This window comes from Miniopterus natalensis, chromosome 9 (genome assembly GCF_054644295.1).
Source record: "Miniopterus natalensis isolate mMinNat1 chromosome 9, mMinNat1.hap1, whole genome shotgun sequence".
Taxonomy (NCBI): Eukaryota; Metazoa; Chordata; class Mammalia; order Chiroptera; family Miniopteridae; genus Miniopterus; species Miniopterus natalensis.
Window position 1 is genome coordinate 11,947,820 of NC_142089.1, and position 13,596 is coordinate 11,961,415.

At 54.8% G+C, this 13,596-nt stretch overlaps 1 protein-coding gene across 1 annotated transcript in view; it reads right to left on the reverse strand.

Annotated features, from left to right (window-relative positions):
• Window positions 1-936: 936 nt before the first annotated feature.
• The window catches only part of IGSF21 (immunoglobin superfamily member 21), a 33,869-nt gene continuing 21,209 nt past the window's right edge, over window positions 937-13,596 (reverse strand). Inside the window, exons 3-8 of the mRNA XM_087820496.1 lie at window positions 9,118-9,233; window positions 5,998-6,472; window positions 2,667-2,752; window positions 2,088-2,280; window positions 1,651-1,689; window positions 937-1,177 (exon numbers count right to left, since the gene is read on the reverse strand). Coding sequence (XP_087676622.1) covers window positions 1,104-1,177; window positions 1,651-1,689; window positions 2,088-2,280; window positions 2,667-2,752; window positions 5,998-6,472; window positions 9,118-9,233 — 983 coding nt within the window. The 3' untranslated portion in view covers window positions 937-1,103. The remainder of the gene's footprint in view (window positions 1,178-1,650; window positions 1,690-2,087; window positions 2,281-2,666; window positions 2,753-5,997; window positions 6,473-9,117; window positions 9,234-13,596) is intronic.

Below are 13,596 nucleotides of genomic sequence, written 5' to 3' on the forward strand. Positions count from 1 at the left end.
TTTATTCTGCCCGTTGCAGTGATCCGGCAGCCCTCTTTTTGCCTGCCCTGGAGAAGATTCTGGAAACCACATGTTCCAGCTGGTGTAACCACATGGTGAAAGGACTGTCCAATCTGCCTTGGGCTTTGCATAGCCACAAATCACCTTTTATCGTGCTAATGCAGTAGGACTCTGGGGTTGATGTGTTCCTGCAGCACAGCCTCTCCCACCGGAGATTAACATAGTGTTGCATGGGCTCTCCTTGGTGACGCTCAAGTCTTGGCCACAGCTCTGAGAAGCCAACCCCACCTCTACCCCTGACTTACATGTGACCCTTGACTGATGTTGGCCGTGGCAGTGTGACTTGCTTTGGCTGAGGGGGTTGTTCATGGACATGACAGGCAGATGCTTGAATGGTGGATGCACAGTTGGTTTGTTTTTCTCCACCTTGGCGATCTACCATTAGATGACCAAATGTCAGATGGCCACTGTCCATTTACCTGAGCCCCAGAGCAAACACCCGTGGAGGAGACCTGAGCCCAACCCACAGCCTGGAGTCTCTAGCCCAGTCGACTTGTCACCTGAAGCAGACGACACTGAGCCCAGGCTGGACCAGCTTTACCACTTCATCCTGAACAGGAACATAATCATAAGTGCTTATTGTTGCAGGCCACTGAGATGTGGGTTGGTTTGTTATGCAGCATCATTGTGGCAATAGCTGACTATTACACTTGGCCCTGAGGAACCTTTCATTTCCTGAGTGTCTCTGGCCACTCCCCACACGTGGGTGTTAGGATTTGGGTGAGACAATGAGCCACATCTCCACCCCTCATCCAGGGAGGAGCATGTTCCATCTCCTTCATCACCTCCCCCCCGTCCCAGTGCCTGTCCCTGTGCTGGGTGCCAGGGGGTGCCCAGTTGCTGCCATAGAACAAATAAAGAACACAGAGCCACAGAGCCAGGTGGGGAAAATTGTTCTGTTTGTTTTAATTAAACCGACTGAAGAAGCCAAGACACAGACAGAAAGAGACTAAGAACAAGACTGGAAATAGTTTAGAAAAGAAATGAAAAGCAATCGCAGAGATGTCAGTGCCAGGTGGAGTGGTGGGAGCCGGGCTGAGCCCTCACGTCAGCTCCAGGACCACTGTCAGGGCGAGCACCAAGGTGAGCCAGGCACCAGCGGGGCCAGAGGCGGAACCTGTGCGGGTGGCAGGGGGCAGGATCAGAGCCCGCACACCCACCACGTGGCTCTCCAGTGGGCCCAGCGGGGTGTGGAGCCTGGGGATAGCAGAGCTTCAGAGGGCCCAGGGGAGTGTGGGCTTCAGCATGGGGATGCGCTGGGTTCAAATCCCAACTCTGCCACTTGTCCTGCCTGTGTGTGACCCCTTCTTGGCCCTGGGCCTAGAAACACTAGAGTCACTATGGATGGTGTTGGGGATACACTTAGTCCCTGGAAATCCCTGCCGCTGCTTTGGGGTGCCGAGCCCCCTTTATTGTCTCAGTGCCCACTCCTGACCTCCTCTGACCCAGACTCTGCGACCTAGAGGACAGTTTCCTGCCGGAGGCTTGAGGGAGGGCCAAGGGGAGGCAGTGGGAGGTCTGGGGACCGGAGCTTCCTGGAGCCTTGAAAATCACACTTTCAAGCCAGAAGCTCTGCAAGTGGAGACTTACCATTGGAGTCCTCCATTCCTCTTGGGATATTTGGGTTTTCTGTGGAAAGAAACAGAAAGAGAACGAATGAGAGGTGGGATGGCTTCGGAGCACAGTAAAGGAGGGCCCCGCCATCCCGCACCTGCCATGTGGCTTCACATGGGCTGTCTCGGTGTGGCCACACCTCTGTGGGCTGGAAGAGTCAGCCCCACTGTACAGATGGAGAAACTGAGGGAGCGTGAACCATTTGCCCAAGGTTGGCCAGCTGCTAAATGGTGGACCTGGGATTTGAACCCACAGGTCTCGGGTTTTAACCGCTGAACTCCAGTGCCTCCTTGCGGGGCACCCTCTCAGGGCACATTTAGGGGCCTCGGGCCCTTTCTGCTCCCTCCTCCTCGGGACAGTGTCAGCCAGGGCCCGCCCCTGGGTGGCCTCCCGCTGCCCAGCCGGCGGCGTACCGAACACGATGAGCCGGGTGTGGGTGTCGGTGGAGCCCAGCGGGTTCTGGGCCATGCAGCGGTACATGGAGCCGTTGAGCTCGGCGGGGACCCGCTCCAGCACCAGCTCCTTCCCGTCGAACTCGGCGCTGCCATCCAGGAGGCGGCTCCCCACCCGCGTCCATGTGAACATGGGCTCCGGGAAGACTTCGTTCTGGTGGCCAGAGCAGGGGAGAGTCTGGTCACAGAGGAACCATTCTGCCGGAGCAAGAAGGGCTCGGTCGCGGCCCGGCCAGGCCTGCGACACATTCTCATCTGGCAGGTTAGGAGGGGTTCCTGGAACACCCGGCAGAGAGGGGCTCTAGGGCTGGGATGAAGGGCAATCCAGGAGGGGTGTCTACTCGGGGTTCCAGATGGGTAAGCAAAACACAGGTACCTCTTGCCCTTTCTCATTCAGACCAATTTTGCCATCACACGGATTAGCAGACTGAGGCCCACTGGCTGGGCTGGAGGTCAAGGGGAGGGTGTCAGAGCATGTTGCCAGGGAGGCTAGCGCCCAGCTGGGGCCCCACCCTCCCAGGAGCTCAGAGAGAGGCTGACCTGAAATCCATGGACCAGAATCCTCACTGTGTCCCCGACCCGGGCTCTGCTGGGTGTCATCACAATTTTGGGTCCTTTGGGGGCGACTGTAGGGAGAGGAAGGCCAGGTCAGAGAGGTGTAAGTATGTATGTGTAGGGGAGGGGAGACTGGGCAAGGAAAGCAGGGTCAGGGGAAATAGAAGAGAAAATTCCAGTCATATTCTAGTCCAGTTCCAGGATGCTCATTCATTCATTCATTCATTCATTCATTCATTCATTCATTCGAGCTGGCTTGTGTTCATTCCCACACATTCCCTGAGCCCCTGCAATGAGTGAGACCCTGGCTGGGACCTGGGGATTCGATGGTGTACAAAACACGGTCTCTGTCCTGGGTAGACAGGTGTGGGGCATCACTTTCCCCTTTGGGTCTCTATCTTCCCTGCATCTCTTCCTTACGTCCCTGTGTCACTTTTTCAAAGCCCCCTTACATCCCTGAACTTGGGAGACAAGACACCCAAGGGCATTGCTGTCTTCTGAACAGACAATATCAGGATGGATGAGCCCCTGGGATCACTGGGTTCATCCCCTCAGGTTTCAGATTGGGAAACCGAGGCCCGGGGTAACAAAGAGGTCACACAGAGCCAATTTTCCACATTTCAGGCCAGAATCATTCATTCATTCATTTATTCATTCACTCAGTCATTCTTTCAATAAGTAATTATTGAGCCAAACACATCCAGGCTTTGGGGCAGGGCTGGGACACAGTGGTGAACAAACCAAGTGCTTGCTGACCTGAGCTTACAATTTAGTGGGGGAGACGTTTTATATGCAAACAAGAAAATATCAGGGAGTGTAGTGTGATGCACAGAAGCAGGCCAAGGGTGAGTGGTGGTCAGTGTCTCTTCCAAGGAGGTGACATTTCAGCTGGGACATGAAGCTCAAGAGGAGAGTTCCAGCGGATGGAACAGCCAGGACGTGGCACTGAGGCAGAAGGTCAGGGGTTAGGAGGGTGGGAGCTGGGGACAGATTCTGTAGTACTTCCCTGGGCTAGAGGAAGGCCTTAGGGCTCTGATCAAAGTGCCATGCTCTGGGCCACTCTGTGAACACTGTCCAGAGCTGGCAGAGGAGAAAGGCCCTGTCCCCAGGTCCCGGGGCTGGCCTGGGCCCTTCTCCACCTGCCCTTGCCTGCTCCCCTCACCTCTCCTTCCCACTCAGACTCTCAGGCTTCCCACTCAGAGCAGAAATCAGAGCGGCGGTGATGTGGGTGGTCTCCCAGGCCCTGCCAACTCCACTCTCTGAGAAGGAGACCAAAGGCCTATTAATTAAATCACAAGCAAGACATCTGAAGTGCCACACAGGGCTGATGGAGCCTCAGTGGAAAGAGCTGGGCCTGCTCTGAGGCAGGGAAGGGTGGGAAGGGTTTCTGAGGCTGTATCCACAGGAGCAAAAGAGGGGTGCTGGCCTAGGAGACCGAGAGCAGCTTCTGCTCTATTCTGCGGGCCTTGGATGAGTCACTTCACCTGACTTTGCCCAAGTGCCAAATGGGAACAGTATTAACAACCAATGTCCATCCACCGCCCGGGGTGTTAGGAACATCAGGAGGGGGAGGCTTGAGGGCTAACATTCGTCAGGGGCCCACGAAGCACCAGGCACTGTTCACGCCTCGCGCATGGCCTCATTTAAGCTCCTGACCTTTTGCAATTATCCCCATAAGAAAATGAAAGCTTAGGGGGCTCAAGTCACTTTCCCGCCTTCTTTACTAACACTCAAGTTCTGTGTAGGTGGGTCTGCAGATGGGAAACTCATCACCAGGAAGGCGGTGTGGCCCTGGGCTATTCTGTCTGCCTTTTTTGTCCTGCTGGGACGGCACCAGCTGGCTGCAGCCAGCAGAGGGTGCGGACCGGCACCCCTGTCCTGGAGAAGCATGAACCCCTGGAGGGCAAGGGCAGACACCCTTCCCCTTCTGGGTGGGATTCCTCACTGCCCTGTTTTCTAAAGGCCCATCCACTTCCTTCAGGCTTGGGCCTGGGCACACGGATCCCGAGAGGAGGCGAACCCAACATTTATCAGGTGCCTAACGCGCGCTAGACCACACTGGAGGCCGGTCACGCCCATCCTGGTGCTTAGAGGCGGGTGACCATAAAGCTCATTTTGTCGGCCATAAAACTGGCCCTAGGGAGGGCAGTGGCTTGCTTGAGGTCACACACAAGGAAGCGGCCGAAGCAGGACTTAATGTCATGTAGGTCTTCAGAGAAGCCAGGAGCCCAGGGTGGGGGAGGAACGGAGCTGACCCCCTCGCCCACCTGAGTGGTCAGGCCCCGCCCCTGCTGCTCGAGCTGCGGTTCCTGGAGGCTCCTGGGTGGAGCTGACCCTGAGGGGCTGGGGGGCAGGCGGGGGTCTGCTCTGCCCTCACTTCTCTAAGCTCCATCCTGGCAGCTGCTGACCGACAAGGGTTTTTGCGGCAGATGGGCCTCTGACTCCCGCACTCGCTGCTACATCAAGATGCTGCTCCCAGGAGCCAGGCCAGCTGCTATTACCCTGGCACCTCTGCCACCACCCTGAAGCCCATGAGCAGCTGCTGGCTGTCAAGCCCCCCTCCTCCGCTGCTCCTAGAACACATGCTGAGAGTACCTGAAGGAATGTTCTCAGCCCCCAGGGCTTTCGCTCCTCTCAACTCCTAGACATAGAGAAAGAAGAGCCCGGACAGCCAGGATTGAGGCCTGGCCTTCCACTCTCTGGCTGTGTGAGTCAACTCAGCTTGTTGGGCCTCAGTTTTCTCACCTGCAAATGGGGAGAATGGGCTACCACCCTATTGGGGGAGAGATATGAGACAGTGAAGTGCAAAGCGGCTGCATCTGCTCTGGGAAATGCAGGGGACTGTAATTACACAAGCTGCCCTCTTCACCTCCCGAGGACACAGGAGTCTTTTTAACAAATGACCCTGGCTCCTTTGACAAAAATCAATGTGGTCTATATATGAGGGTCTATTTCTGGACTCTGTTCGGTTCTATCAATCTATTTGTCTACCTTTAGAGGGTTTGGGGTGGGTGTGGATGTGATTCATGATCTGATTTATAGTTTCAATGGATCAGTCGGGGTGAAGAGGAGAGCAGGGCATACGGGGAAGCAGAGAGGTCAGTCTGGAGGCCACTAATAATCTAGGCGAGAGCCGATGGTGCCTCGGCTGGGTGGTCAGAGAAGAAACCACGAGAGGTGGCAGATGCAGGACTCCAGGTTGCTTCATCTCCTCCCTGTCTCCATGGTGGCCAGCAGCCCAGGGCCCCTAATCCAGGGCTTCTCCCCACCCCCCAGCTCTGCTGGGGGCCTGCAGAGGGGCACCCACAAGCCTTACCCAGCGTGACCTCTGCCTGCATGGGCATCGACAGCGCTGGGTGCTTGACCTCGCAGCTGAAGAGGGCTTCGTTGTCGATCTGCGGGTTGAGCGTCCAGGTGAGCAGGGCGCGCACCTCTACGGTGCCGTCGCTGCCCGGGGCGTGGCTGTGGCGCAGGAAGTAGACAGGTTCGGAGCTGTGGACCCAGCGCGGGAACTCGCGGCTCACCACGGTCTCAGGGATGCTCTCGGTGGTCGGCTGGTAGAGGGTGCTGGGATCTGGGGTGAGGCCACGGGAGGGGCGCTCCGTGTAAGGACGCCCACCCCGGCTCTCAGTGTCCATCAGGGACAGTGACCTCTGCACCTTGGTGTCATCCAGGTCACGGTGCAGGAGGCTTCGGAAGGGCCTGCTGTCCTGGAGGGGGCCAGAGCTTGCAGGCGGAGGCTCTGCCAGGGGCACTGCGTCTATTGGTTCCCCATCTCTTTTAAAATAAACCTGAAATTACAAAGAGCGTTTGGGAAAAGATTCTGTGCCAATGACCTAGGCCTCCCGATGGGATCTCAGAGGATAGGCTGCCTGAGGCCAGTCCTTCCAGAGCCTCTTCTTCCTGGAAGCCTTCCTGATGGGCTTCCTTGTTGATTTCCCCCCAGCACCCCAAGACTGAGTCGGCTCAGTTCAGTGAGGACACGCAGGCCCTGGAGGTGGTGGCTGAGCCCACCTCTACCACTTACCAGCTGGTGAGCCTCTTGGAGCCGCAGTTCCCTTACTTGTGTGTGTGTATGTGGGGGACTAAGGGCACCTACTTCACAGGGCTGTGGGATGCCTAGAAACAGGGAGCAGATAGACAGGCCCCGGACGCAGCAGGGAGGCAGCCACCTGGGCCCCAAGGGGTGGTCTGTGCCCACCTGGGGAGAGCAAGTGGGTGGGAGGGAAGGTGGAGGGGCGCTGAGATTAAATGAGACATCAGGAGACCGAGGAAAGGGCCTCTGTGTGCGGGCCCGTTGCAGGGTCTGGAGACAGGGCAGAAAACAGGTGCGTGCGTGGGAAGAAGCTAGGTGCGGGGGCCGAGGCGAACTTGTCTTCTTGCTTTTTCTGCTGGTGAGGAATTTAAGTTTTGAGAGGTGGCATTTAATTTAATTTGCTGTCTTTTTATTTTGGTGCTGGCGCCCAGAGGCCTGTGGGGATTGGGTGTATTTTTAATACATCAGATAAATAAATACGTGGAAGACAGGGAGAGCGGAAAGCCTGAAGCCGCTCTCAGGATGCTGGTGCGGGAGGGGGCCGGGAGGGGGCCGGGAGGGGGAGGAAGGGCTGGGAGGGAGGAGTGGTGGGGGGCAGGAGGCGGGGGAGGGGAGAGAGGTGGGGGAGGGAATGCAATGTGCAGCGCTGAGAATCTGTCAGAGTTTATAGCTCCAACGAAGAATCTCCTATGCACATAATAGCCTGCTTTGCGTTTATTCTTTCTTCCTTCCTTTCTTTCTTTTTTTTTTTTTTGAGAAGTGCTTCAAAAGCACATTTGTAATTTATATCAGAGAATGTTTCAAGTTCTCACCTTCCAGGCAAACGTAAGATGCCTGGAATGTGGGGAGATGAGAAATGTGTGTGTGTGTGTATGTGTGTGTGTATATATATATATATATATATGATATGTTTTTTACTATATATATTTGAATGTTTTATTGCCACGTCTTAAATGGTAGAAGCAGGCAGGCTAGGGGAGGGGGTTTCCCCCACAGCCCCAGGGCTGTGAGGAAACTTTCTTTGGGCCCTTTGGAAAAGAAGTTTCTCTTTGGGGAAAAAAGACCAACTTGCTTGATTTTAGGGAGGCCAGACCTCTTTATGGGCTCCAAAGAGGGAAACTTGGGGCCATGTCCTGCTCTCACCAAGGCTGGCTTTGCAGATGCCTTTTTAGCTGCCTCCTTGGGAATCCAGGTGTGGGTGGAGGGCAATGGGCCTCCCAGAGGCGCTCCCTGAGCACCTATTTACTGCCTCACCTGTGCCTCTGCACACCTGGCCTGCGTGCACCTGCTCACTGCCCTGTCTTGGGTCTTCCTGCGCCTGTTTACTGCCCTTTCCTGGGCAGCTGGGTGAAGCTGGCCTGGGTTCCCATGTCACCTCACTGGACCATGCCTGTGAGATGATTAAGGTCTGGAATGCCTCCCCACCTTGAACTCTAACCCTACCTATCCACCCTCACCGATCCTAGTGAAGTAAGAAACTCTCAGGGTCAAGACCTGAAGTACCTCACAATGTCACCATCGGAAGGGCCTAGGGAGCCAGCGGCCCGCAGGCTCTCAGTACGGCTCCATGGAACCCTGAGGGCTAGAGGTGCTTCAGGGATCGCTACAAGGTTACAGGCAACGTGCCCTTCCTTCACTGTTAAGTGTTTTATATATGGGGTTTCCACGTATTTCATTCAGACCTGCTGCTATTTAAAACGCCGAAAAAGTTGACTATTTTCCAGCCTCTCAACCTCCTTACGGAAATGAGAAGCAGAGGGGAGTTCTTCCTGCTTAGGGTTACTCAGCGCATGTGGCAGGGCAGGGCTGGGGCCCCGCTTTCGGGGTGCTCTCACCTCCATCCCTGCTTCTGCACTGGCCGTGACCATAACTCAGGTGCTGGACAGAGAGCCCTCAGTGCAGTTAGAGTGGGTATAATTAGGAGTTGGCCCAAACAGGGATTCCCTCTCTTACCTTCCCTCTTCCTTTCCTTCCCTCCTTCCTCCCTGCACACTGGCCTTGAAGCTGGAGGACATGAACTTGAGTCCCAGCTCTATCATGAATGCTGTGGGTGACTCTGGAGATGTCCCTCCCCTGGGCCTCATGTGGGGTGAGTACCATCCTGGGCTACCCTGAAGACCACTCCCACTGAGCAGTTCTAGGATCCCAGGGTCCAGCCGAATGGGGGCTCCTAGTGCTGGGAGACTGGGAGCAAGAGAGACACGTGGATGCCTGGGCAGGTCAGCTGAGTGGACAGGGACAGACCATGGTGGATGGGGCCGAGTTAACTTACACAGACCACACTCCCTCCCCTTCATTATGCAGAGTGGCTACCGGGGATGACACCTGCAGCTGAACAAGCCACATGGAAGGAGGTCGGGCAGGGACTGAGGAGGGCCTGGGCACTCCAGGGGAACTCACCATGGGCGCTGGTTTCCCTCCGGACACGATGCAGACCAATGTGAAGTTCTGGGCTTGGTAGCGGTTGAAGGGGGACGGCGTGTCCGCAGCCACCACTTCGATGGAGGTAGGAGGAGCTGCCCCAAAGAGAAGCACAGAAAGAGAAAGGCTTAACTGGAAGATTCGGGAAGAATTCACTGCTTACCTAAGATGGGCCTGGTCTCATGCTGAGTGTTGGGCAGGGCAGGGGGGCAAATGTTGCCCAACTCCAGAGGGTGCCACTGTCATCAACCACAGTGGGAGTGATGTCCCTGCTGGGCACACAGAGAGGGCCCTGCCTCAGGGGCTCGCAGCCTGGGGGATGAGACAGCCTGGGCCAAGAGGTCACATTAGCTAATGTGCTCAGTGCACCACGTGCTGGGAGGTGTAACAGAGGGTAAAGGGGCCCTGCCCAAGCCTGGGGAAGTGACACTGAGCTGTGCACAACCTGAGGAAGCAACTGTGTGGGACAAGCATGACAGGTGGTGGGAGCACATGTGCAAAAGACTGGGGCAGGTTGGGCCAGGGGTGGGAGGCAGGCCCTAGTGGTGGCAATTCAGGGAGCCAGGGGAACGTGGTGCCCAGTGGGTCTTGGGAGATGTGCAGGGCCCTGAACGGGGCTGCTGCTGGTGGGTCACCCTCCCTGGCTCAGGTTCCTCCTGGCTCATGAGAACCTATTGTGACATTTTTAGGAATTTCGTGAACCAGTTGTTAAGCTGTGGCTAGCTTGAAACAGGCCGCAGTGGGTGTCTTTACACCATGGAAGTCACCTACAGCTACAAACCAGGGCTTTTCTGTTTGTTTGTTCCTTCCCTGCCCCAGCTCCAGCCCCCAGTGAGTGGGTCTACTAGCACACCACTGGGCCTGAGGTTTTCTTCTTTGTCCCGAGAGCAGTGGGGAGCCATTGAAGGTTTTAAACAAGAGCAGAGGCATGATCCAAGTTGCATTTTGGAGACTGGAAACAGAAGTTAGGCGAGAGAGACTGATAGCTTAGACCATGGCGAGGGCAGTAGGGAGAAGCAGACAGCTTTGACAGGAGCTGAGAGCCGGGAGGCCCCCCACTTTCCTTTCACTCTGGGAGCTGGATGATTGTGGTTTGTCCTGCCTCCCGCCAGCTCACCTCTGCGCTCCCCTCACCAGCTGCCGCTGGCTGCTTTGCCAAACCCAGTGCTCCAGGCACTGTGGGGACTGGATCGGGCCCACGTGGAGCCATCGGTCAGTCCTAGGTCCAAGTCCCAGCGCATTCACCACCACCTCCATGTCCCTGGGCGAGTTACCGGCACTGTGAGCCTCAGTTCCTCAGTTTGTGAAATGGGAATCATACTTGGCAGACATATTTGAAGAACAGCTAATCGATATAAAAAGGCTTAGCACAGGGCAGGAATTCCCTATCGTAAGATTCCTCCTATTATGCCCCCAACCCCCTTGTAATCGGCAGCACAAAAGCCACAACCTTAGAACTTCACTTGGGAAAGCCTGTCAGTCCGGGCTCATTCGGCCCTGGGTCCCGAGCGGTGTGGGGAACAGAGAAAATAAAGACACGTGGGCCTTTCCTTCCGGCAGGGCGTTTTCACCCCAGTTAAGTTTAATTAAATTTGACAAATATTTCCTGACACCTACTAGGTGCGGGGCATGGAGCCAGGTGCTCGCAGTAGGCGCCCGGTGATGGAACAGACACGGAGATGAGAAGCTCAGTGTCTGGCGGGGGTGACAGCCGCCTGGCAACTCTATTTTAAGGTCTAGGGAAACGAAGCCAGGTATGAACCATTCATTCATTCAGGCAGCCACCACGTGCTGCCAGCGGGGGAAGCAGACAAACAGGAAACAATGGGAGAAAATAGATGGAGAATTGTAATTAAGTGTAAGATGGGATGAAACAGATGGTAAGTGGGGTAGGAACTCCGAGGGGGAAGGATACATCGGAACACTTCAATTACCCAGAAACTGCAGATTCTACAATCTAATGTTTCTAGAACGCGACTGAAAACCTGGATCCTACAGCAGGAGCCAACAGTGGCTCATGCTTATGAGCCAGGAGCCGTTCCAAGCCGTTACCTGTGCTAATTCATTTAATCCTCACTGTTAGTCTACGAGGTGGGTTTATGTATTCCCATTTTACAGATGAGAACACTTAAAGGTGAAGCAACTTGCCTGGGTTCATGGAGTCAGAATTCGAACCCAAGAGTCCCAGCTCCAGAGCCTAAACTCAGACATGGAGCTGATCTTTGGAAAGAAGGAAGGAGCTCATACCTATGGGTACCTAAGCCCTAAGTACACGTTTTAGCTGCCAGGAACATGCATTCACCTGGCACATCTCAACTGCCAAATGCACACGTCAATCCAGATCCCTTGAGAACTGCTCCTGTGGGTGGCTCTGTTTAACTCGTTTGCCCCAAAGATTAAGGGATCGTGCCAATCAGAGTTTGGCATAAAGGCCCGGCACTGCTCAAGGTGGCATATGTGCAGGTGTAAGTACACCCCTAAGAATCCTAGGGGCTCACATCCAGGCAGGGCACCTTCAAAACCACTCATTCATTCCTCCTTACTTTCACTGAGCAAACAGGAAGCAGGCACCTGGAACCTTCCTTATAGGATTGCCTTGAGGAGATGATGTTTACAAGATGCCTGGCACTTAGTCAGCCTGCGAGACAGTTCAGCGATTTTAACTCATATTATTTGTATTACTAATACAGGGAGATAGTCCAGGATGATGGTTACTTGTGGGCTCGAAACTCAGCTACCCAGGGTTCAAAGACCAGCTGTACCACCTCCTGGCTGTGTGGCCCTGGGCATGTTACTTAACCTTTCTGAACCTCAATTTCCTTATCTGCAAAAGGAAATTATAGGGTGCCTATGAGGATTCAATGAAGTAGTACCTGAAAGTGTTTTAAAAGTGTACCCAATACGTCAGCTGCATCTATTAACAATATTATTTACTAACAGTCGTTCTTGGAGGCCCCTTGCTCCCGGCTGGGACAATAAAGCCTGGTCTCTGCCTTTGGGGCACTCACAGCTCAAAGAGGGGCCAGCAGATACCCTGGCCCGCCCCGTCCAATGCAATGATCATTGACCCCGTGCCACTACTGAGCACTCAACCGTGGCTTTTTCAAGTTCACACGCGCTGCAAGTGTAAAATACACACTGGATTTCGAAGACAATTGTAAAACGAATGTTAAGTATGTTATTAATATTTTATATTGGTTACCTGTTGAAATAACATTTGGGCTATATCAAACTTAATAAATATATCATTAAAATTAATTTCACTTTTACTACTTTTCTCAGTGTGGCTATTGGAAAACTTACAATTATATATGTGGCTGGAATCTATTTCTATTGTACAGCCCTGGGTTCGACCTTCCATGTACAGGTAAGCAAACTGAGGTCAGAGAGAGGGAGAGATTGCCTGTGTGACAGTGGAAGTCAGTGGCAGAGCCTGGGCTGGTATCCAGGTTGTACAAATGCAGGCCAGGGTCCTTTGCACAGCCCCGGTGCCCCCCCGCCCTCAACACACACACACACACACACACACACACACACACACACACACACACACACACACACACCCCCGCGTGGACACGCGTCCCCATTCTGCAGATCTGCACCCGAGTCACGCGCACCACCCACACAGGCCCTGATTGGGAGCTCTGTTCCCGTCCCTCGCTCTATTTCTGAGCAGGTGTTAGCAATATGTACAGTTAATCAAGCTCATAAGACAATAACAGATTTCAGTTGCATGGCCGGTGACACAGCAGAGCTGCTAATATCGGCATGGACAGTGCAGGCTTCCCACGCTCCGCCCGCCAACAGAGTCCTCAGTCACTGTGTCCTAGAAAAAGTGTTGCTCTGCATGTCGCCCGGTGCAGGACTCTGAGTGCAGGCAGCCAGGGAGCTGCCGGCGCCTGCGAGCCCCTGACTACTTATGGATGCTCCCCCCGCCCCCCATCACTACCACACCCTCCCCTGCCTCCTTTCTTTCCCTTCCTTTGATTAAGAACAGCCCTCTTCCCCCCCCCCCAACCCACTGCTTCGTAGGCCCATCGCCTGCAGGCTTTCTTCACTCGTAGTCCCCCCAACTATATCCCATCCCCACCTCTGTCCCACCCCCCTTTCCAGGCCTATCCCCACTTCCATGCCCTTTCCCATCCCTCTCTCTACCTCCATCTCAATCCCCACGCCCAGCTCGATCCTCATTTCTGTCTCCACCCCTTCTCTAACCCCAACCCCAACCCCAGCCCCATCTCCCTTCTCATCTCCATCCCATCCCTGTTACAATGTCTGACCAAGGTCAAAGCGAGCAGCCCCCTTATGTGCCCGTCCTGGGATAGATTCCATGGCCCCGGGAGCAGTGTCTGGTCAAAGGCAGGTGGCCGGCTGCAGGCACAGGCATAAAGTCACTTCTTGCACAAAAATCATCCCGAGTTCAAAGCCAGGCCCTGGAATGAGCAGTATGAAGCAGGG